Here is a 26,305-nt window from a genome sequence, read left to right as displayed (position 1 = left end):
TTTTTATTTTTTCATCTATATAATTCTATTTTGATCAAATTATTGATATCTCTTTACTACACATGCACTTTTTTGTACACAATTATATTTATGCGATCAAGTTCACATTATTCTATGCTTCTGTGGAAATCTTAAATAAGTAACTGCATACGCTATCTGTTACCCTCTTTTCTATATATTCCCTTTTAAAATATTTTATATATATTTTTTAACCAATAAATATTTCTGCATAAGAACAGATGAGGAGTGCTCGTCTATGCATCATATTTTAGAACTTAATCTACTGATTGGGTGAATCAGATAGACTTTGATCACGCGATACATGGTTAAAACCAGGTGAGCCACCTATTTTAACCTTGTATGCTATATGTGTATAACAAACATATTTCACATGAAAACTTACAATTACTTGGCTTGACCCTTTGGGATCTCGCACACCACTTCAACACTTTGGCTGGGGGGCTCGGTGGAGCTGATGTTGTGTTTTATCCTAATGAGAAAGATTTCATAATAAGGATTTGGAGAAGGGGCAGAGGGATAGCAGAGCAGGGAGAGACTGGTGCTGCTACTAGGGGATCATACCATGGGGGAGTAATAAAGCCCACCATTATGCCCCCCCAGTAGAAATTATCCTTCTTATAATGTGACAGTGCAAAAAAGACCCCCTTGTAATGCCTCCAGTTGAGCTAATGTTCCCATAGTGCCCCCATAGTGTGCCAGTATAAAATACCCCTATATAGTGCCCCCAGTAAATGCCCCCATAGTGCTCCTCTCCCCCCTTCCTCCTAGTGCCCCCCATAATGTACCAGTATAAAATGCCCCATATATCATGCCCCAGTAGATGCCCTCAGTGTCCCCCATAATTTGCAAGTATAAAATACTCCTTCTTAGTGCCCCTGTTGATGACTCCATAGTACTCCTCTCCCCCCTTCCCCATAGTACCCACCATAATGTGTCCCAGTATAAAATGCTACTGTACAGAGCCCCCTATATAAAATACCCCTTCTTTGTGGCCTCAGTAGATGCCCCTATAGTGCCCACCAATAATGTGCCAGTAATAAGTGCCCCCAATAACGTGCCAGTAATAAGTGCCCCCAATAACGTGCCAGTAATAAGTGCCCCCAATCACGTGCCAGTAACAAGAGCCCCCCAATGTGCCAGTAATAAGAGCCCAGCCCCCCATCACGTGCCAGTAATAAGAGCCCCCCAATGTGCCAGTAATAAGCCCCCCATCATGTGCCAGTAATAAGCCCCCCCATCATGTGCCAGTAATAAGCCCCCCATCATGTGCCAGTAATAAGCCCCCCCATCATGTGCCAGTAATAAGCCCCCCCATCATGTGCCAGTAATAAGCCCCCCATCATGTGCCAGTAATAAGCCCCCCATCATGTGCCAGTAATAAGCCCCCATCATGTGCTAGTAATAAGCCCCCATCATGTGCCAGTAATAAGCCCCCCATCATGTGCCAGTAATAAGCCCCCCCAATGTGCCAGTAACAAGAGCCCCCCTAATGTGCCTGTAAAATTATTGTAAAAAAAAACAAAACACTTATACTTACCTCCATGTCAGCGATGCAGGCCTCTTCCGGCCTGTGTCCCGCGCTGTATGGCTCAGGCGCCGCCTGCGCCGGCCTCTGATAGGCTGTCGGCCTAGTGCCTGTAGCCTATCAGAGGAAGGGGAAGGGTCACGCCTCTCCCTTCCCTGCCCCGCCGCAACACAGGCAGATGACTATGGAGATGAGCGCAATGGAAGCGCTCATCTCCCTGTGCCCGGCTGCAGCCGCTCAGTTGGGGGGGCATTTTAGTTGGGGGGGCACATGGGGGGCACAGCGTGATGTAGGTGGGGCCGTGGCCCCCTCTGGCCCCCCCTGGCGACACTGGTTAGATCACCACTGATTTGATATTCATGGCCTATTCTAAGGATAGGCCTTAAATTTTTAAGTTATGAAGAGCATCTTTATATGCTGTTATACTGTGGATAAATGCTAGTAGACTGTACAGCAAGTGTTTAATATTTCTAAAGAAGCATAGTCTATATAAAATATGTTTTTACCGCTGGGTAAACATCCTAGTTTCCTTAGTTTCCTGCCAGAGATCAGGAATGAGGATTAGTGATGGACGAACATCTGCCGGGACGGTTCGCGAACGCGATCAAATGTTCGCGAACCGCAAGTTCGCGGCGTGTCCCATTCATTTTAATGGCAGGCGAACCTGGAAAACCTTCAGCTCATATTTGCAGCCAAGAAATAATTACTAGAAGTGCACAAATAATCCCAGAACATGGACAGTGACATACCAGATGTATTATTCGAATTTGCGATCTCCATTTATAATTTTTTTCAATGCGCAATATAATTTCACGTACGCACATGCGCAAATGCACTATACAGTACCCAAATGCACTATAAAGAAAGTATATTGGTATATAACACCCCGCTTCAATCAGTTTTTTTGGGGGGCGACTGGTATATCACACCAGTAGAAATGATTTGTTCCAATAATGCTTGTCCCTCTATATACCTGCAGTATCGCAGCATTGTACAAGGAAGGCAATCCATTAGAATATACATAAAGATAAAACGTAACCTTTAATAATTTTACTATGAGGGTCCATTCACACGTCCGTAAGTGTTTTGCGGATCCGTAAAACACGGACACCGGCAATGTGCATTCCGCAATTTGTGGACCGCACATCGCTGGCACTATAATAGAAAATGCCTAATCTTGTCTGCAATTGCGGACAAGAATAGGTCATGTTCGATTTTTTTGCGGAAAAGGAAGCACAGATGCGGAAGTGCGGATCCGCAAATGCGGACAGCACATTCCAACCCTATTTAACATGAATGGGTCTGCACCCGTTCCGCAAAATTGCGGAACGGATGCGGACCCATTTTGCGGACATGTGAAAGGAAAAGATATCCCTCAAAATGAAAATAAATTAAATTATTAAAGTTAAAGGGGTTCTGCACTTTGTTTTAACTGATGATCTCATCAGCATCTGATCGGCGGGGGTCCGATATCCAGGACCCCCGCCGATCAGCTGTTTGAGAAGGCAGCGGCGCTCCAGCAGCGGCACGGCCTTCTCACTGTTTACCACTGGCCCAGTGACATCACGACTAGTATCAACCAGCGTGGGCGGGGCTAAGCTCCATTCAAGTGAACAGAGCTTAGCCCCGCCCACGCTATCTGATACTAGACGTCACTGGGCCGGCGGTAAACAGCGAGAAGGCTGCGGCGCTACTGAAGCGCCGCTGCCTTCTCAAATAGCTAATCGGCGGGGGTCCTGGGTGTCGGACCCCCGCCGATCAGATGCTGATGATCTATCCAGAGGATAGATCATCAGTTAAAACAAAGTGCAGAAGCCCTTTAAGCAAAAAGCATAGATGTGGTAGGCAATAACAAGTGCTCGGCGGCACTAAATCAGGTGCTTGGCGGCACCAAATCAGAAACCATATGTCCTTCCACATTTCGGGGGGTTCCAGTGCACATCCATGAATCCTGGAGGGAAAGCAAAAACCATCTATCCCTGGGCTAGTTGATAATGTGGTATTGAAGGACAGGGTGGGCAAAGAACTGTCCCTGATATTGACCGACAGTGGGGTGCTATTTTGGCCCCGATAGCCTAACCACAGACCACCAGCCCTGATAAGAGCGACCCCGTCCGGAACCTTACCCTATATAAAAATGGCCCTAGTAAGCCCCTAGCCCCAAGGCCCCTGACTTCCAGGTGATCACTATATAGATCTATGTGTTTTTCACTCATTATAAAAGTATAAGTATATTGCACCCCTGTGTTTATCACACATATAAATAGCACACCTATACTAGTCCTTAAAATGACTTTTGTGGCCCTATTAGCTAGCGTTTGGTGTCCCTAACAGCCTGTCCCTGCTCCACACAGCAACCTCTCCCTACACTGGCAAAACACTGAATGTAAAATGGCGGCCAGATCAGGTTTATTTATAAGGTAGGGGGTATGTCCATGTGCTGGAATGTCTCATTTGGCTGTCTTGTACCACCTGATGGATGTGTCATGGGTCAAAGTTCTTCATAATGTAAAAGAATATGGCGGGCGCGAATTTCTCCATATCTTCGCATGTTCAGCAAATCGCGAACACGCAAAGCTTGCCGTGAAACGACCGCCGGGCGAACCGCAAGGCCATCTCTAATGAGGATAATAATAGTATGCCTAGACATGTTTTCCTGCTGATGTGCAAATAAAACTGCGTGAAAGTAATTAAAGCAACTGAAAAGAAATGAAGAGCTATTAAACCCAGAAAATCAAAACCAAAGCATGATGAAATATTACACATAAACTTACACATGTATGCCCAGATTTGCGAAAGTTTTCCACAGACTGACCACATATTGCATTACCATCCATTGAATCCAGTGGCATATTTAGAACTAACTGGGTCTCACAGCGAATTTTCGAACAGCCCCTTTCCCCCAGGTATGCTCTCCTCCCATGCAAACCTCACTCCTCCGGCTAGTCAAGATCGGTCTTTCAGGCTAGGCCAGGTAGCCACTCCGTTTGTGGACTAGACGTGTATTCTACATGTCATGGTATACGGTATAACACGGATGCTCAACCTGCCGCCCTCCAGCTGTTGTAAAACTACAACTCCCACCATGCCCTGCCATAGGCTAATACCTGTAAGCTATTCAGGCATGCTGGGAGTTTTTTTTTTGCAACAGCTGGAGGGCCGCAGGTTGAGCATCCCTGGTATATACTGTCAATGTATATAATGTAATTGTATAATACCTTTGAGTGGGCCCTGGCAATAAAATCTTTCAGTCCTTCTCCCGGCCTATAGCTATGTCCCTTATTGAAACATAGAACATGTAAGGCTTCAAGAATGTATTAAGCAGGGTTGTAGCTATTAAGGTGCAGAGGTAGAAGTTGCAATCGATCAATTGTGTCTGTAAGAACCAAAAGTAACTTCTGACATATACAACCCCTGGCAAAAATGATGGAATCACCACGCTATGCTTTTAAGATGTTCACTCAGCTTATAAACTTCATAGCAAATGCAAAAAACACAGATGTAACACAAAACAATGGGACACCTTTATCAAAATTGACCACGTACTAAAGTTGCAAATATTTAAGCAAACTGCATTTTGCCCACAAATTTTGCAACTTTTATATATACAGTATATACACTCACCTAAAGAATTATTAGGAACACCACATTAATACGGTGTTGGACCCCCTTTTGCCTTCAGAACTGCCTTAATTCTACGTGGCATTGATTCAACAAGGTGCTGATAGCATTCTTTAGAAATGTTGGCCCATATTGATAGGATAGCATCTTGCAGTTGATGGAGATTTGAGGGATGACCATCCAGGGCACGAAGCTCCCGTTCCACCACATCCCAAAGATGCTCTATTGGGTTGAGATCTGGTGACTGTGGGGGCCATTTTAGTACAGTAAACTTATTGTCATGTTCAAGAAACCAATTTAAAATGATTCGAGCTTTGTGACATGGTGCATTATCCTGCTGGAAGTAGCCATCAGAGGATGGATACATGTTCTCATTCTGTTTACGCCAAATTCGGACTCTACCATTTGAATGTCTCAACAGAAATCGAGACTCATCAGACCAGGCAACATTTTTCCAGTCTTCAACAGTCCAATTTTAGTGAGTTCGTGCAAATTGTAGCCTCTTTTTCCTATTTGTAGTGGAGATAAGTGGTACCCGGTGTGGTCTTCTGCTGTTGTAGCCCATCCGCCTCAAGGTTGTGCGTGTTGTGGCTTCACAAATGCTTTGCTGCATACCTCGGTTGTAACGAGTGGTTATTTCAGTCAATGTTGCTCTTCTATCAGCTTGAATCAGTCGGCCCATTCTCCTCTGACCTCTAGCATCCACAAGGCATTTTTGCCCACAGGACTGCTGCATACTGGATGTTTTTCCCTTTTCACACCATTCTTTGCAAACCCTAGAAATGGTTGTGCGTGAAAACTGCCCAGTAACTGAGCAGATTGTGAAATACTCAGACTGGCCCGTCTGGCACCAACAACCATGCCACGCTCAAAATTGCTTAAATCACCTTTCTTTCCCATTCTGACATTCAGTTTGGAGTTCAGGAGATTGTCTTGGCCAGGACCACCCCCCTAAATGCATTGAAGCAACTGCCATGTGATTGGTTTACTAGATAATTGCATTAATGAGAAATAGAACAGGTGTTCCTAATAATTCTTTAGGTGAGTGTATATACAGTACAGACCAAAAGTTTGGACACACCTTCTCATTCAAAGAGTTTTCTTTATTTTCATGACTATGAAATTGTAGATTCACACTGAAGGCATCAAAACTATGAATTAACACATGTGTAATTATATACATAACAAACAAGTGTGAAACAACTGAAAATATGTAATATTCTAGGTTCTTCAAAGTAGCCACCTTTTGCTTTGATTACTGCTTTGCACACTCTTGGCATTCTCTTGATGAGCTTCAAGAGGTAGTCCCCTGAAATGGTTTTCACTTCACAGGTGTGCCCTGTCAGGTTTAATAAGTGGGATTTCTTGCCTTATAAATGGGGTTGGGACCATCAGTGGCGTTGAGGAGAAGTCAGGTGGATACACAGCTGATAGTCCTACTGAATAGACTGTTAGAATTTGTATTATGGCAAGAAAAAAGCAGCTAAGTAAAGAAAAACGAGTGGCCATCATTACTTTAAGAAATGAAGGTCAGTCAGTCAGCCGAAAAATTGGGAAAACTTTTAAAGTAAGGGCTATTTGACCATGAATGAAGGAGAGTGATGGGGTGCTGTGCCAGATGACCTGGCCTCCACAGTCACCGGACCTGAACCCAACCGAGATGGTTTGGGGTGAGCTGGACTGCAGAGTGAAGGCAAAAGGGCCAACAAGTGCTAAGCATCTCTGGGAACTCCTTCAAGACTGTTGGAAGACCATTTCAGGGGACTACCTCTTGAAGCTCATCAAAAGAACGCCAAGAGTGTGCAAAGCAGTATTCAAAGCAAAAGGTGGCTACTTTGAAGAACCTAGAATATGACATATTTTCAGTTGTTTCACACTTGTTTGTTATGTATATAATTCCACATGTGTTAATTCATAGTTTTCATAGTCATGAAAATAAAGAAAACTCTTTGAATGAGAAGGTGTGTCCAAACTTTTGGTCTGTACTGTATATATATATATATATATATACTGAATATATATTTTATACGTGAAAATTATTAAGTGACGTGTCTTAGCCCAGCGGCAGTGGTTTACCTTCAATCCACGTAACTGGTACGGGGCCCGAGGGTAGGGGAGCTGGCGCTGAACTTCTTCTTTTCTGGACAAGAAAACACTGCATAACACTAGGGGGAACTCAATGCAAAGAGATTATTTCAGCTTTCATTCCAGTAAATGGTAACTGTATAAATTTCTATGCACTGAGCTCCCCTTAGTGGTTTCTGCAGGCATCCAGCTTTGTAGAAGAAAATTAACAGATTCATTATTGTTTTTTTTTTTCCAGTTTTCTGCTGTAAAATAACAACATTGAGCCAATTTTATGAATCCTCAATCCCACTCTTCCCAACATAGAAGTAGGATAAAGTGGGTGAGATTGAGAGCGATTTCTTTTATTAAAATTTTTTCTAAATGACTTTCGTTTAATATAAAAATACGAATTGCCTGGGAGTGATTGCTGCACGCATACTGGGAAACTAGGTGGAGTAGGGGAGCCCATACTAAGTTTTACTATGAGGTCCTATGAGATCTGTGTAAACCCTTAACTGGTGAACTTTTTATTTATTTTTTTACTAAGACTGGCATATGAAACACCAGTCTTTAGTAAATTTGCCCTATTGTTTGTTTAATAGTTGAACACTCCGTCTCCTTGAAACATGTCTCAAATAAATGCAAGCAAATTATTATATTTAATGGCATGTGTTTTCAAGATCAAATAAAACCAGACTTTATGGAATAACCTTGTAATTTGCATTTCTAAAACAAATACTGACAAAAATCTAAAAATGCAAATTAGTCTGCAGTTAATAGGGTGTGCTTATAGCCCTTCCTGAACTGTTGGGCTTGACTAACTGAAAGAAAACTTGACCTCAACAAGAGAATTGTCAACTGAAACAATAGAAAAGATTATAAAACTCCTTCACGATGAAAAGCCAACATGGAGTGTGGCAAAAGATGCTGGTTGTTGCCATTCAATCGTGTGCAAAATTTGGTAGTATTAAAGAATGGTAAGGTTATAAAAGCAAAATGTGAGTAGACCAAGAAGGACGTCAAATTGTCAGGATGGAAAACTCACAGCAATATGCCCTGAAAACAGAATGTGAACAAAAATAAACACTAAAGGAGTTTGCGACAGAGCTATTAGAAATCTGTGAGTGAAATAGGATTTACTGTACATAAAGAATAGCCAAACAAAATCCAGCACTAACACCTAAGCAGAAGATAAGGAGGTATCAGTGGGACAAAAGCACTATAGTAGGCTAAAAAGAGTCAATTACGGAGTGTGCATGATTGGGTAAAATGGATATTCAATGATGATTCTAGAATCTGTTTTGCCCAAGGAAATGATTCTTGAACTTTTGTCTGGAGGTGTTTTAGTAGAATACATAAGGAAGATTGTCTAAAGAAAACAACTAGTTTTCCCATTTTTTTTATGATACAGTGTAACATACCAAGTTAAAGATCAGCGTAGATGGCAGTCATTACCTCAACAGACAATGTACAGTACATAGAGCATTTTTCTCATGTAATCAATAGAAAATAGGCTTGGTAATGATGTTATTTTTCAGGACGATTTATACATCATGCTACAGAGTGTTAAAGGGAATCTGTCAGTAGTTTTATGGTGTCCTAAGTAAGGGTAACATAAACTAGTTACAAATCCCCTTAGCAAAATGCAGGGTCACCTTCTTTAATTGACCCATTTTTCTAAAATCTTTCTAAACAGCTTGAACAGATGCCTAATTAGTCCCCATATTCATGAGCTTGTGGCTCTCCCCGCCCACCTGTTGCTGATTGATATGGAAAAAACTGTCAATCAGAGGCAAGTGGGTGGGGAAATCCATGAGCTCATGCATATGGGGACTTGTTGGCATGAGCTGGAGCTGTTAGAACCTAGCAGCAGAAAACTGGTGGCAGATTCCCTTTTAAAGCTTTTGTTTGGAAAAGTCATATCACCTCAATGACATGGTCAGCAAACAGTCCGGATCTTAATCCTTAAAATTTATGGTGGAAAATTGGAAATAAATAAAAAATTGATTTGTCAATAGTGTTGAGCGCGAATATTCGAATAACGAATTTTAATCGTGAATATCGGCACTTTTAGAATTCGAGAATATTTAGAATATAGTGCTATATAACGTATTTTTCGTTTTATAAGACGCACTTTTTTTCCCTCCAAAGTGGAGGGGAAAAGTCACTGCGTCTTATAAAACGAATAGAACTAAAATTAGGTGGCTCAGGAGCTCTCACTAACAACTCCTGAGCCTGCCATTAAACTGTTGGGCGGGCTGGCGGCTTCACTAAAGGCTTCTGCCGCTTCCTTTACAAGACTGCACCAGGGATTGTCGGGCCGGCGGCTTTACTTATTGTGCTCCGCTGCTGCCAGCCCGCCCGCTATTATAGTAAACTGAACTGAATTTTCTCCTGGTCTGGAGATTTCAGAGACTTCCACTTCTGTTTTACCTCTTGAATCAGTAACTCTGGGCTTGTCTCCTCCCTTTTGATAATGTCCGTTTCTTGTATGAATTCAGGAAAGAAGCTCAGGACTTGCAGCTGGCTGCACAGCATCTAATGCTTTCTGCGTCGCTCCATGGAATCATCCACCAGGACTGGCTGGGATCTCGCATCACCTTCTTTACGCCGCACGTCCAGACTCCAGACAAGGGCGGTTAGAGAGGGAATCCAAAAACCCTCCGCCATCCTGTCACTGCTTCCTGCTCCCGAACTACTTGTCTGGACGTGCGGTGTAAAGAAGAAGGTGATGGCGAGATCCCAGCCAAAGTCCTGGTGGATGATTCCATGGAGCGACGCAGAAAGCATTAGATGCTGTGCAGCCAGCTGCAAGTCCTGAGCTTCCTTCCTGAATTCAAGCGGACATTGTCAAAACGGAGGAGACAAGCCCAGAGTTACTGATTCAAGAGGTAGAAGAGGTAAAACAGAAGTGGAAGTCTCTGAAATCTCCATACCAGGAGAAGGGGAATGAACCGTTGGGCGGGCTGGCAGCTTCAATGAATGCGCTCTGCTGCCGCCAGCCCGCACTTCTTTAGTCCTGCTAATTAGTGGTGAGCGCAGTGGTGCTGCCCTCACCTCCATCAGCTTCCTTCCAATTTCCCGCTGTACCCAGCTCTGCTCCTGCTGTGTACAGCGGTTTTGTGTACCCAGTCCCCGGGTGAGTGGAGCTCAGGGCAATATAAAAATGACTGCAAATGTGTCTATGACTACAACCCCCCCCCTTCCTTCCCCCCTCATCCATAGGTATCCACCCAGATACTGCAGTATATGAGTGGATTCCTATGGATGAGGGGGGGTTATAGTCATATTTAATATAAACACTGTCCAGGGACTGTTCTGTAATTGGCATGTGTTTATATTAAATATGACTATAACCCCCCTCATCCATAGGAATCCACGCATGTGCTGCAGTATATGAGTGGATTTCTATGGATGAGGGGGGTTATAGTCATATTTAATATAAACACATGCCAATTACAGATCCCTGGATAGTGTTTCTATTTAATCTGACTATAACTCCCCTCATCCTTGAGAATACACCAATGTACAGTACCTACAGTACATCAGTGTATTCTCTAGGATGATGGGGGTATAATCACATAAGTGTCATCCATAGATCCCTCATAACAGTGCGTCATCCACAGATCCCCTCCATAGAAGTGTCATCCACAGATCACCCATAATAGTGTCATCCACAGACCACCATTAGTTTAAAACCCACCAAAAGCACACCTTTTGGTTAAAAATATTTATTTTCTAATTTTCCTCCTCAAAAACCTAGGTGCGTCTTATAAACAGGTGCATCTTATAAAGCGAAAAATACGGTATTTGTTTTATCAATTATTCGTCATTTTTTCCATCTGAACACATGATTCCTCCCTGCTTCTTGCTTGTTGGCCAATGACGTCATTGGCCCACAAGCAAGAAGCAGGTAGGAATCTTTTGTTCACTTCAGATGGAAAAAAATGACGAATATTCTAAAAAACAAATAAATTGCACTATATTAAATATAGTGCTATATATTCGTTATTTTGAAAATTCGTCATTTTTTTTTCATCTGAAGTCATGATTACTCTCTGCTTAAGTTGCTTGTGGGCCAATGACTCATATATATTCGTTTTTGACCCACACCTGTATTGAGCGTCTAATATTGGCATATTATGCGATCATAACCTTCCCGATTTTTGCTTAAAAAAAAAAAAAAAAGTTGAATATAACGAATATGCGAATTTGAAAATATATGATGAATATTCTACAAAATATTTGTGAAATATCACAAATTCGAATATGACCCCTGCCGCTCATCACTATTTGTCAACTGTAGTTTGAGAATGCTTAACTAATTTGACGTAGAATATCGTTATATATTGTGAAGTCCATACCTCAAGAATTTAGGACATCATTAAAGTCTGAGAAAAAGCAACAAAGTGCTAACTGGGATTTATTTTATGATTAGTCAACATTTTCCTCCACCTTGAGTGGTTCCATAATTTTTACATCTACTTGATATAGAAAAATATACCATTAAAAGGGTTGTTCCCTCTGGACATTTATGTTACATCTCAGAAAATTTGAATATTGTGAAAAAGTTCAATATTGTAGACTCATGATGTCACACTCTAATCAGCTAATCAATAGAAAACATCAGCAAAGGTTTGGGGAAGACTGCTGACTTGGCATTGACACCCTCCATAATGAGGGTAAGCTACAAAAAGTCACTGCTAAAAAAGCTGGCTTTTCCCAGTGCTGTATCAAAGCATATTAATAGGTTGAGTGGAAGGAAAAAGTGTGGTAGAAAAAGATGCAGAAGCAACAGGGATAACCGCAGCCTTGAAATGATTGTAAAGAAAAGGCCCTTCAAGAATTTGGGTGAGGTTCACAAGGAGGGGACTGCGGTTGGAGTCAGTGCTTCAAGAGCCACCACACACAGATGTATCTGGGACATGGGCTACAACTGTCGTATTCCTTGTGTCAAGCCACTCCTGACCCAGAGACAATGTCAGAAGCGTCTTAAGGTGGATTTTCATGAGCCAATTATCGGGCAGATTATCAGGAATGACCGCTCATTCCTGACAATCTGCCCATATAAATGTGCTACTGATCACCCGATGAACGAATAAAAAGCGCTTGTTCATCGGGTGAACCTGTTGTTCATGCAGGCAACACCGATCATAGTTCCTGGACAGTAGATCATGTTATCACGGTCGGCGTGACTATCACATACGTGACACAGAGGGAGGGAACAAGGAAGGCCCTGCCCAAGTGAGAGGGAAGGTGGTGACCCCTGACTCACCTAGCGGCTGGCACCTGGCTGCCCTGACGTCCCTAGACGGGTTCCTCACCCGTACGCCGATCACGTGCCTAAAGCCCTGGCTTTCCCTAAGCTGAGCCCTAGATAGTAAACAGGGCGGTGGGAACACTAGTCCGCACCACTAGCTCTAAAGGAAAACACCAAGGGAAGGACAGACAATACAAACTCAACATATAATCCCAGGTGGGCGACAACAGGAGACAACAAGAAGCCCAACAGGGATCCGGAGGGTAGCACTCTGGAACGACAACCAGGATTCACAACTCCAGTGGGTCAGTATAGATGTCCAGGCAGGAAGCTCTATAACTGGCAACTAGAGAAGAGTGAGGGGAGAATATAAGGAGGTTGGGAGTGGCAGACAAGAAACAGCTGAGGAGGAGAAGCTACGGATCCCTGATTGAGACAAAAAGGATAGCAAGGCAAACACAGAAAACAATCACTAAGAAACAACGTGATCTTTAGATATAGAGCGCGCAGCCACCCGCTGCGACCTCCTGACCCCGGGTATAACGGAGTCAGACGTGGCTCTTGATACCCTCGTGACAGTACCCCCCCTTTCACGAGGGGCCTCCGGACACTCAGGACCAGGTCTCTCCGGATGAGAGGCATGGAAAGCCTGAAGTAACCTGTTGGCGTTTACCTCTGACGCTGGAACCCACATTCTTTCCTCGGGATCGTAACCCCTCCAATGCACCAGATACTGAAGAGAGCGGCGGACCCGACGAGAATCAACAATTCTGGCTATTTGAAACTCCAGATTACCATCCACAATAACAGGAGGAGGTGGCAGCGGTGATGGTTCTAGAGGTGGAACATACTTCTTGAGTAACGATTTATGGAAGACGTTATGGATCTTAAAAGTCTGAGGTAGCTCCAGGCGAAAAGCCACAGGGTTAATGACGGCTACTATTTTATAAGGACCAATGAACCTAGGGCCCAGTTTCCAAGAGGGAACCTTCAACTTAATATTCCTAGTAGACAACCACACATAGTCATTCACCCCTAGGTCCGGACCTGGCGACCGTTTCTTATCGGCCATGCATTTATATTTACCACTCATCTTTTTCAAGTTAACTTGCACCTTCTGCCATACCGAAGAAAGAGATGAAGAAAACCTTTCCTCTTCGGGAACCCCAGAAGACCCCCCCTCTTTGAAAGTACAAAATTGGGGATGAAAACCGTATGCACCAAGGAATGGTGACTTGCCAGTGGACTCCTGATAATGATTATTTATGGCAAACTCAGCTAACGGTAAATATGATGACCACAACTCTTGGTTTTCAGACACAAAACACCTTAAATATGTTTCTAGGTTTTGGTTGGTACGCTCAGTCTGTCCATTCGACTGAGGATGGAAAGCTGAGGAAAAGGACAAGTGTACCCCCAAACGGGAACAAAAAGCTTTCCAAAACTTAGAAAAAAACTGGGTTCCCCGATCCGAAACCACATCGGAAGGGACCCCGTGAAGCTTCACGATTTCACTGATAAACACCTGAGCAAGAGTTTTAGCATTAGGAAGTGCGGGTAGCGCAATAAAGTGTACCATTTTGCTAAACCTGTCTACTACTACCAAAATAACTGTTTTACCCGCAGACAGACGGTAAGTCAGTGATGAAATCCATTGACAGATGTGTCCATGGCCTATTGGGGATAAAAAGAGGCAATAAAGACCCTGCTGGACGTGTATGAGAGACTTTCGCGCGTGCACAAGTAGAGCAAGTAGACACGAAATCCATTACATCCTGACGCAACCTTGGCCACCAAAAACGACGAGATAATAGCTCCAAGGTTGCTTTACTACCCGGGTGCCCAGCAAGTGCCGAATTATGATGTTCTTTTAATAATTCAAGACGCAGGTTTAACGGTACAAACAATTTCTCTGAGGGGCAAGAGGCCGGGGCGTCCCCCTGGGCCTCTAACACCTTTCCCTCTAGAACAGAGTGTACAGCAGAGACAACCACTCCTCTTTGTAAAATAGGTACCGGATCACTAGCATTACCCCCTCCAGGGAAACTACGAGATAACGCGTCTGCCTTGGTATTTTTTGCCCCAGGACGATAGGTGATTACAAAGTTAAATCTGGTAAAGAATAGCGACCACCTAGCTTGTCTAGGGGTGAGACGCTTAGCCGATTCTAGGTACAGAAGGTTTTTGTGATCCGTAATCACCGTGACGGGGTGGATTGCTCCCTCTAAGAAGTGACGCCACTCTTCAAGCGCCAGCTTAATCGCCAACAGTTCCCTATTTCCAACATCATAGTTCTTCTCTGCAGAAGATAATTTTTTGGAAAAGAAAGCGCAAGGGCGCCATTTGCCAGGAGACGGACCCTGAGACAATACAGCCCCCACTCCCACCTCTGACGCATCTACCTCAACAATAAAAGGCTGGGAGACATCAGGTTGAATTAGAACAGGTGCCGAGGTAAACCTCTCTTTTAGAGAGGAAAATGCATTTTTAGCGGCGTCAGACCATTTAGAAAAATCTGTCCCCTTCCTAGTCATGTCGGTAAGGGGTTTAACGATCACTGAATAATTTTTAATGAACTTTCTATAGAAATTTGCGAAACCCAAAAACCGTTGTAGGGCTTTAAGGTTCTCAGGAAGATCCCAATCTAAAATTGCCTGGACCTTCCCAGGATCCATACGGAAACCTGAAGCAGATAATAGATATCCCAGGAACTGTATTTCCTGAACGGCGAAGACACATTTTTCAATTTTCGCATATAATTTATTCGTCCGTAGGACCTGCAGTACTTGCCTGACATGCACCTCATGTGTTTTCAGATCAGCCGAATAAATTAAGATATTATCTAGGTATATGACTACAAACCTGCCGATGAGATGACTAAAAATATCATTAACGAAATGTTGGAAGACAGCGGGGGCATTGGTCAGACCGAAAGGCATAACTAGATTTTCATAATGCCCCTCAGGGGTGTTAAAAGCTGTCTTCCACTTATCCCCTTCCCTGATACGAATCAGATTGTAGGCCCCCCTAAGATCAAGTTTGGAGAACCACCTAGCACCCGCAATCTGATTAAAAAGGTCCGGAATGAGAGGAAGAGGGTATGGGTCTCGGATGGTTATCTGGTTTAGCTCACGGAAATCTAGGCAAGGAAGCAGGCCCCCATCTTTTTTTTTAACAAAGAAAAACCCTGCAGCCACGGGTGAAGAAGAGGGTCTGATGTGTCCCTTAGCCAGACTCTCGGAGATATAATCTTTCATGGCTTGTCTCTCGGGACCCGAAAGATTATACAACCTGGACTTGGGTAATTTTGCACCGGGAATCAGGTTAACCGGGCAATCATAAGGACGATGAGGTGGTAGCTTCTGACAACCCTTTTCAGAAAAAACGTCCTCAAAGTCCGAAATAAATGTAGGTAGGGAAGCTATGGAGGCGATTAAGCAATTGTTATTTAAGCAATTCTCTCTGCAATGCTCACTCCACTCCAATATCTCCCTGGCCTGCCAATCCACCACTGGATTGTGCGCTACCAACCAGGGAAGACCCAATACCACAGGAGAGGGAAGGCCCTCCAGAACGTAACATGAAAGACATTCATTATGGTGGTCCCCTACCCGAAGGTGTAAATTATGAACAATGTGGGTGAGGTTTCTCTGAGACAGAGGAGCCGAATCTATAGCGAATACGGGAATAGGTCTCTGCAGCGTACAGAGAGACAAACCCATAGTGCGGGCAAAATGGGCATCTATCAAATTTACCCCTGCTCCACTGTCTAGAAAAAAAGAAATAGACTCCGTCTTAACACCAAAAACAATAACCGCTAGTAACACAAATTGAGATGTTCGTATGGAGGAAACGTATACCCCCCGGCTGACATCCTCCGCACAGCCTGGGGTTAGTAGTTTTCCGACGGTCTTTTGTTTTTGAGAAAGGAGGGACAGACATTAATGAAATGACCCTTCCCCCCACAGAAAAAACAAGCCCCCCCCCCTACGGCGAACCTCAGGAGGACGGACCTGATAGAGAGGGACATAACAGCATCAAGGGAAAGGGGGGTCTCATACAGCGCCAGTGCATCCTTAACCCTTTCAGATAACCCAGAGCAGAACTGACTCCTGAGAGCCGGGTCGTTCCACTGAGTATCCGTAGCCCACCTACGGAACTCTGAGCAATATTCCTCTGCTGACCGATCTCCCTGTAGGAGTCTCCGTAACTTCGACTCAGCCAGGGCGACTCGGTCAGGGTCATCATATATGAGACCCAAAGCCCCAAAAAATCCCTTCACTGACCGGAGAGCCTGGGAACCAGGGGGTGACGAGAACGCCCAGGATTGTGGGTCCCCCTGAAGCAGGGAAATGACAATCCCAACCCGCTGTTCTTCATTACCTGAGGAGTAAGGGCGCAACTTAAAGTATAATTTGCAGGCCTCACGGAACGTCGCAAATTTGTCCCTTCCCCCAGAAAATCTGTCAGGAAGAACAACCTTGGGTTCTGTAACAACCTGGTTACCCATAGCAACCGCTGGGGGTGCGGTCTGCTGCATTTGCTGCTGTTGTTGGAGGACAGACGCCTTCAATCCTGCCACCTCCAAATACAGGCCTTGAAGCTGTTTTGCCAAGGCAGCAATAGGATCCATATTGGATTCTAAGTAGAGAAAAAAAAACAAAAAGTAAAGGCCAGTTATAATATCACGGTCGGCGTGACTATCACATACGTGACACAGAGGGAGGGAACAAGGAAGGCCCTGCCCAAGTGAGAGGGAAGGTGGTGACCCCTGACTCACCTAGCGGCTGGCACCTGGCTGCCCTGACGTCCCTAGACGGGTTCCTCACCCGTACGCCGATCACGTGCCTAAAGCCCTGGCTTTCCCTAAGCTGAGCCCTAGATAGTGAACAGGGCGGTGGGAACACTAGTCCGCACTACTAGCTCTAAAGGAAAACACCAAGGGAAGGACAGACAATACAAACTCAACATATAATCCCAGGTGGGCGACAACAGGAGACAACAAGAAGCCCAACAGGAATCCGGAGGGTAGCACTCTGGAACGACAACCAGGATTCACAACTCCAGTGGGTCAGTATAGATGTCCAGGCAGGAAGCTCTATAACTGGCAACTAGAGAAGAGTGAGGGGAGAATATAAGGAGGTTAGGAGTGGCAGACAAGAAACAGCTGAGGAGGAGAAGCTACGGATCCCTGATTGAGACAAAAAGGATAGCAAGGCAAACACAGAAAACAATCACTAAGAAACAACGTGATCTTTAGATATAGAGCGCGCAGCCACCCGCTGCGACCTCCTGACTCCGGGTATAACGGAGTCAGACGTGGCTCTTGATACCCTCGTGACACATGTTGTCTAAACAGTGATCTGCAGCCCAGAAACAATGATTCTGTATGGGGATTAGGGATCGTTATAGCGATCCCTCTTCCTCATACTGTGAAGGAGAAAGCTGCATGTAAATGCAGTGGTCTCCTTCACTGAGCAAGCAGCCTACTGTCGGGTAGGCAGGGCCGGTTTTTTTGACAAAATGTGGCCCTGGGCAAAATCAAAAGTGGGGCCCCAAATCTTGTAATAATGTACTAACAACACAGTTACATTCTGTCGATTCCGGCCCTCCCTCACAGATTTACACCCAGTAAAGCTCCTCACACAGTTCTTCACCCCCATGGCCCCAGAATACGTCACATGCCCCCTAACAGCCATGAGTTCCCCTTACTCAAGGCATCTGAGAGTGTTAAAAACCGGAATCGCTTCCCCCCAGCGGAGATCAGGGAAAGCACCCTGTTCTAAAAATGAGCCACAGCCTGTACTAGGCTTCCAGGCTCTTTGTTAGTAGATCCCAGTTCAGTCCACTAGATGGCAGCACTGAACTGTGATATAGTGATTTCTATACAGAATAATAGAGCAATTTACATCTAATGATTGTAAGTTGTGGTCCACTTGGGGGACTTAACAAAAAGTAAAAAAAAATTAAAACAAAGTTTTGAAAATGTAAAAAAAAACATAAAAAATAAAATCACCACCATTCCTCAAAATAAAAAAGTAAATAAAAAATAGCATTATGGGCATCAGTGATGGCCAGTTCGCAGTGTTTGCCGACGAACACATGCGATCTGCCATCTTTATTCCCAATACCGGCGATGCAGTGGTAAGTCCTTACCTGTGACTGCGCCGCGAGCCGCTCTGAAACACATGCATCGGGCTGTTCTTGGAACTGCTTGCTCCCGGTGACCGCATGTGTTTTAGAGCGGCTCGCGGCGCAGGCACAGGTAAGGACTTACCTCTGCATCGCCAGGCTTGGGAATAAAGATGGCAGATCGCATGTGTTCGTCGGCGAACACTGCGAACTGGCCATCACTGATGGGCATCACCGCATGCGAAAACGCCCCTACTATTAAAATATTTTTAAAACATTATCTTATATGGTGAATGGTGTAACATAAAAAAATTAAAAAAGGCCGATTCGCGTTTTTTTCATCACTTTATCTCACAAGAAAATTAAATAAAAAGTGACCAAGTCATACACAACCCAAAATCATATTGTCAAAAATGACAGATCGTCCCGCAAAAAATTTGACCCCACACATCTCTGTGGACATAATAATAAAAAAGTTATGAGCGTCAGAATATCGCGATGAAAACATTTTTTTTTTACAAAGTAAGTCCTGATGAGGCTTAGCTTGCTGCAGTGAGCGGGCCTATAGAGGTCCTGAGCGGGGGTGCTTTTAGGGTTGCCACCTTTCCCAACAAAAAATACTGGTTACACAAGTTAAAAAGGTTGGTGTGGGTTAATACAGGTGTTATTTGATCATATTTTACATTTTGCTCCATTTTTTTTTTTCTCAATAAAATCAAACTGTTCACTGTTGGGGACACCCTGTGTATTTAAATTGTATTTAGCCTCTATTTTTAAAATGGTATTTGAAATCACAACCTTCTACATTAGAAGCAAAAACCTTAACCACTGGGCTGAAGAGCTCAATGCATTGTTAACACTGAAAAACCTCATAGAGGTTTCTCTTGTATTATACAACAGAAACTTCTATGAGGTTTTTCAACAATGCCTTAGCATTGAGCTCTATAGCGCAGTGGTTAAAGTTTTTGCTTCTAATGTAGAAGGTTTTGATTTCAAATCGCCACAGAAACATTTTAAAAATAGGCCAACATTTCTGTATTAAAAATTATTTTTTAATTGGTTTTATAATATTGTAATTTTATGAGATATTGACTTTTGGATTTTCATTAGCTCTAAGCCATAATCAACATAAAAAAAAATAAACACTGGATCACTCCAGAATTATTGTCATTCTGTGTGTAATGAATCTATAGAATATACGGTATGTAGACTCAAAGATGGTGGCTCACCTCAGGCGGGGTTCTGGATTAGGTGCTACTAGCCCAATATAGAGGAACACCCCTCCTCTAGTGTTAAGTAAAGCTAAAAATGGAAGTAAGGGCGAGCACTCAACACCTGAACCCAAGTAGTAATATATTAACCACTGACGAAGGGAAGGAGTTCCCGAAACGCGTCTGGGCCGCACACCTGTAACAGAAGCATCTCCGCACTCTATGCATGGCCATGCAAACATCACTATAATCGGAAGAAGTTGGATTCCCTGGACGCTGAGCACAGAACCTGCAAAGTATTTCCGTGCAGTCCAGGACACACATCACTTCCTAAATCCCGCGAGATCCGGGATCAGCGAACCACAGGAGTCACGAGCCAGACGCCGGAACAGTTTCTTGCCGCTCACCCACCGCACACGTCCAGAGAGACGTCCTCGAGATTGAGAGGAAGGTAGGAATACTACATGTGTAAACCTTATGCGATGAGGCATATGAGTTGAATGTGCACGGCTACTTGATTAAATTGCCGGTATCTAAGGACACTGAGGCACGTATTCATTCAGCAGCAGGCACTGCTTAATCCATCTGCACAATTGTTATGCTGACACTGGAGCAGCGCCCACGAGTCAGCAAAACCTGTTGACTATTCTATTATGCGCATGGGACAGTGAAGCACATCGGTGCTACTTAATTTCCTAGATTTGCTACATTCATACTAACTGTTTTGAATACAAGAGACTGCTACTATTTATCATCCCTACATGTGGTAATTGTTACTATGTATTTTTAGATTTTAGTTTTATGGTTTAAACATACACGTGTTACATTGTGATTTAATAAAATTTTAATATATTACTACTTGGGTTCAGGTGTTGAGTGCTCGCCCTTACTTCCATTCTTAAATATACGGTATGTGTTTAACTTTCTGAACTGAATTACTGAAATAAATGATAACTTTCAATGATATTCTAATTGATTGAGATGCACCTGTACGGTGGATAACACTGTCATATGGACAATGTTTTATCATGTGAGAGGACTGTCGTTTTAGAATAGGACTACATACAAAACACATACTTGGGAAAATGGTTTAAAAAAGTTTTTTTTTATTTCAGGAACCAGTTCGGGAAAGAAACTTTACATTTTGGCAGTGGTTTGATGGAGTTGTGGATCTCACCAAAAAACATTTAAAAGATTACTGGTCAGATGGGTAAGAAACATTGAAAAAAAATATATATATACTTTGTGATGGATATTTGGATGTACAGTGAAAATAATTGCTGGAACACAACAAAATGTTCATGAAATTACTATATTGAACCCTGAAATAATTTTTTAAAGTGCCTGTCTTAACAGAGGTATCCTGTTTCATATTTTTAGATATTCAAGTTTCTCAGGGGTTGTAAACACCCAAGCATAGCGCCACACATTGTATAGTGGTTGTATTGCAGCCCAGGCCTACTCATTTGAATGGGACAAAGCTGCACATAGGCTTTGTAACTGATGAACATGATGCCACTGGCCTAGGAAGAGGCTGCAGCGCTCACTACTGCCTCCTCAAACAGCCGATCGGTGTAGGTGCTGAGAGTTGGACACCAACCGATTAGACATTGATGACCTATCCTGATGATAGGTTATGAATATTTTACTCCTGGAAAACCCCTTTAACTCCTTTAGAACCTTGTGATTTTTTCCTTTTCTTTATTTTTACGCCCTGTGTTCCTGGAGCCATAACTTTTTCTTTTTTCCATTCACATACTATGTATGAGGACTTGCTTTTGCTGGAAAAGTGGTACTTTCTAACAGCACCATCTTATATTGCTTAAAATGTATTGGGAAGCTGGAAACCATTTCCAAATGGGGTGGAACTGGAAAAAACTGACCTATTACCTTCATTCTCCGGGTCAATATGATTACGTTGATACCACATTTTTATAGTTTTTCTTGTGTATTAATACATTTAAAAAAAAAAACTTTGAAAAAACATTTTTTTTTGGTTTTGCCATTTTCTGACTCCCATAACTTTTTTATTGAGCTGTGTGAGGAATCATTTTTTGCAAGACAATCTGCAGTTTTTATTGATTTTGGGGTGTGTATGACTTTTTGATCACTTCTTTATTCAATTTTTTGGGGAGATGAAGAGACATCTTGATTTTTTTTATTCCATTAGGGCATTCACAGTATAGGGAGAAATACACTCACCTAAAGAATTATTAGGAACACCTGTTCTATTTCTCATTAATGCAATTATCTAGTCAACCAATCACATGGCAGTTGCTTCAATGCATTTAGGGGGGTGGTCCTGGTCAAGAAAATCTCCTGAACTCCAAACTGAATGTCAGAATGGGAAAGAAAGGTGATTTAAGCAATTTTGAGCGTGGCATGGTTGTTGGTGCCAGACGGGCCGGTCTGAGTATTTCACAATCTGCTCAGTTACTGGGATTTTCACGCACAACCATTTCTAGGGTTTACAAAGAATGGTGTGAAAAGGGAAAAACATCCAGTATGCGGCAGTCCTGTGGGCAAAAATGCCTTGTGGATGCTAGAGGTCAGAGGAAAATGGGCCGACTGATTCAAGCTGATAGAAGAGCAACGTTGACTGAAATAACCACTCGTTACAACCGAGGTATGCAGCAAAGCATTTGTGAAGCCACAACACACACGACCTTGAGGCGGATGGGCTACAACAGCAGAAGACCCCACCGGGTACCACTCATCTCCACTACAAATAGGAAAAAGAGGCTACAATTTGCACGAGCTCACCAAAATTGGACTGTTGAAGACTGGAAAAATGTTGCCTGGTCTGATGAGTCTCGATTTCTGTTGAGACATTCAAATGGTAGAGTCCGAATTTGGCATAAACAGAATGAGAACATGTATCCATCCTCTGATGGCTACTTCCAGCAGGATAATGCACCATGTCACAAAGCTCGAATCATTTCAAATTGGTTTCTTGAACATGACAATGAGTTCACTGTACTAAAATGGCCCCCACAGTCACCAGATCTCAACCCAATAGAGCATCTTTGGGATGTGGTGGAACGGGAGCTTCGTGCCCTGGATGTGCATCCCTCAAATCTCCATCAACTGCAAGATGCTATCCTATCAATATGGGCCAACATTTCTAAAGAATGCTATCAGCACCTTGTTGAATCAATGCCACGTAGAATTAAGGCAGTTTTGAAGGCAAAAGGGGGTCCAACACCGTATTAGTATGGTGTTCCTAATAATTCTTTAGGTGAGTGTATATTTATATTTTAATAGCTTGAACTTTTTGGGATGCAGCAATAACAATGATCTTTATTTTTTTATTTATAATATGGGGAAAGGTGAGTGATTTGAATTTTCATATATTTTTATTTATTTATTTTTAGATTTTTTAGATTTTTTTTTTTTTTTTTTTTTTTTAAGCCCCCCCTAGGGGACTTTAACATGCAGTCATCTGATCACTGCTCACATAGACTGCAATGAATTACCACTACAGCTGATAGGAGTCGCATTATGTTCCTATGAAGCCATAGGAATAATTTCTGTGGTAGCCTTGGATCCTTCCTAAGGCTCGAGGCTACCACAGCAATTGAACAGCTTCCCTGAACTCAGTGCAGGGAAGCTGTTTGGCCCGAGTTGTAGCTTATAAACATAAGCCACAACTCTGATGTGAACAAAGGCCTTACATTTTCATTAAACAGCCTACACCAAGACAGAACAGGCATACAAGCAAAATTATCAGATGCAAAATTAACATACAGATACTGTATGTAAACAGCAAATGAAAATAAGTCTATGTGCTTTTAGTACTGCGTCAACCCCTTCAGAACCTCCGCCACACATGTATGGTGGGAGTCTGGCATTTCTAAGCGGGTGCCATAGCCACTGGGTTACTGCGGTTTTAAACAGAATAGAGATGTTTTTTTATTAGCTGTACATTTACAGGTACATTTCCATCAGAACAAGGTATTTGTTTTAAATCAATAATCATAAAAAATAATTTGTTTGAGAATTTTACACTGAAAATTTAAATTAAAAACAAAATATTGCCCTTCTGTAGCAGTCAGCACAGAGAGATAAAACTCTCAAACTGATGGGTAATCCATTGCTTAGGTTACTGCTGCTGTGAGGGAAAGATCTTATCTGTTATTTAAAGAGTAGATTGTAGAATTAAGTTGACAGTATGGCAGCTCTATTGTTCTTTTAATAGGCCTATATAAAGATGTCCAAAGAAGATCATTGCACTTATCAGTTTAATGTGAATGACTTATTTTTCTTTCCTATCTGGTCGCATCAGCCAGATAATAGCTAACAAGCATTCATACTAATGCTCGTTAGCTAATAACTCGCAGTGTGAAGGTGCTGCCGATTACCCAATGAACAAGTGAAACGCTCGTTCATCCGGTAGTAGGATCATTTGTGCGGTCACCAAAATCATCGTTTGCCGGTGACAGAGTGTGTTTAGACACCACAATATTTTACCGGAAAACGATGATTCTACATGGGAACGAGAGATGTAAATGCAGCTGTCTCCTTTACTGATGAGCACATGATTGTCGAGAAGGAACGCTTCCTCCCGACAATCATCTGCTGAATCTATCGGTATAAAAGGACCTTAAGAAAGTCAAGCAAGGCTATATGATGTGCTAAAAGTCCAGACAAAGGAAGAAGTTATAAAGCCAGGACAGGAAGTAGAATATATGGAGTAACTTCTAAAAGTTATATCTAGAAAAACATCTACCCATTTTTTGTAAAAAATAAATAAAAAAATACATGAAATATTCGCCTAGTGGGGGAATTTATTAAAGGCCACATTTTACATTAGTCTTTGATAGCCCCTGCCCCACTGCAGGGTGTGCTTAGTTTATGACGAGGAGCAGGCCTTGTTGTAAATCAGGCACATCCTCCGGCAGTCTGAGTGCCTAAACTGAAATCTAGTTCAGACCATAACTGGGGTAGATTTCAGTCATCATTTAAAACAGAAATCAGGACACCACTCTTGAAGTCAGACCAGTGCAACCACGTGGTCGGTTGGGTTTCAGCAGATAATGCTTCCAGTCGGTTAAGCACCACCCCTTCCACCAAGTCCAGTCTCAGTAGCCAAGAGTCTGCTCAACCCAATGCTCACCCTGATCCTCCTTCCTCCCACCATGGAGAGTCTGGGCAAACAAGTGATCCCACACTCAGATATTCAGAGGAGCTCTTTTCAGCGCCATTCTTTTATTTGGACCTCTCGACAAGCACGCTTGAAGAGGGACAGATCTTGTGCCCTGATTCCCAAACTCTTGAGCATCCACAATCACAAGAAGATGATGCCAATAACTCAATGGCACAGTTGCCAATAACTCAATGGCAATTACTATCTCAAGAGGTTGATGAAGAGGATGAGACACAGTTGTCAATCACTGTGCTAGTGGTTAGGTCAACAAGTCAGGAGGATGAGCAGAGTGAGGTAGTGGAAGAGGAGGTGGTGGACAATGAAGTCACTGACCCAACCTGGGAAGGTGGAAAGCCGAGCGAGGACAGCAGTACAGAGGGTGAAGGATCTGCTGCACCGCAACAGGCTGAAAGAGGCAGTGGGGTGGCAAAAGGGAGAAGGCGGGCCACACCACACAGGGCCCGCAACTGTTCCACGGAACACCCCCTTGCGGAAATCTCCCTTGCCAAGGGGTAGGTGTTCCGCAGTATGGCGCTTTTTTGAGGAAAGTGTGAACGACCTGGACCTTCGCAAGACCACATCCACTTCCGTGTCCCAGTGCAGCATCCAAATGTCCTTACCCCAGGCATTTTTAACGCAGGCGCAAATACCCAGCCACCCACCCACATGCCATAGCACTAAATGCGCAACTTTCAAAATTACTGGAAGGCCTTCCGCAGCCTGATGTCGGCAGCCGTCCGGCGTTACGCAGTCCCCAGCCGCCACTATTTTTCAAGGTGTGCCGTGCACGCCTTACACCAACATGTGTCCCGTAACATCACACTTGCCCTGACCAATGCAATTACTGGGAAGGTCCACTTAACCACGGATACATGGACAAGTGCATTCGGCCAGGGACGCTACATTTCCCTGACGGCACACTGGGTGAATGTTGTGGAGACTGGGAGTGAGTCGTACCCTGGGATGGCACAGGTGCTACCGACGCCAAGGATTGAGGGCCCTAATTCCATCAGGGTTTCCGCCACCAACTACGTTAGTGGCTCCAACCCCCACTTCTCCTCCTCTACCTCCTTCTCCACTTCCACCTCCGAATTATCCGCGTGCAGCACCAGTTAGTCAGCAGTCGGTAGCTGGAAGCAGTGTAGCACTGCAGTGGGAAAGCGGCAACAGGCCATGCTGAAGCTGATATGCTTAGGTGACAAACAGCACACTGCCGCAGAGCTGTGGCAGGGGATAAGTGACCAGACTGAGCTGTGGCTCTCGCCACTCAACCTAAAACCAGGCTGATAATGGCCGTAACTTGGTGGCGGCTTTGGAGCTTG

The 26,305-nt window shown here is 43.5% G+C and overlaps 1 protein-coding gene across 2 annotated transcripts in view; it reads left to right on the top strand.

Moving 5' to 3' along the window:
- The window catches only part of STAT6 (signal transducer and activator of transcription 6), a 294,170-nt gene that overhangs the window by 209,826 nt on the left and 58,039 nt on the right, over nt 1–26,305 (top strand). For both annotated transcript variants that reach the window (XM_040425717.1, XM_040425718.1), the window contains exon 14: nt 20,953–21,047. In XM_040425717.1, the coding sequence (XP_040281651.1) occupies nt 20,953–21,047 (95 nt within the window). The remainder of the gene's footprint in view (nt 1–20,952; nt 21,048–26,305) is intronic.

Source organism: Bufo bufo, chromosome 3, assembly GCF_905171765.1.
Source record: "Bufo bufo chromosome 3, aBufBuf1.1, whole genome shotgun sequence".
Classification (NCBI taxonomy): Eukaryota; Metazoa; Chordata; class Amphibia; order Anura; family Bufonidae; genus Bufo; species Bufo bufo.
This window is presented reverse-complemented; position numbering and strand designations above follow the sequence as displayed.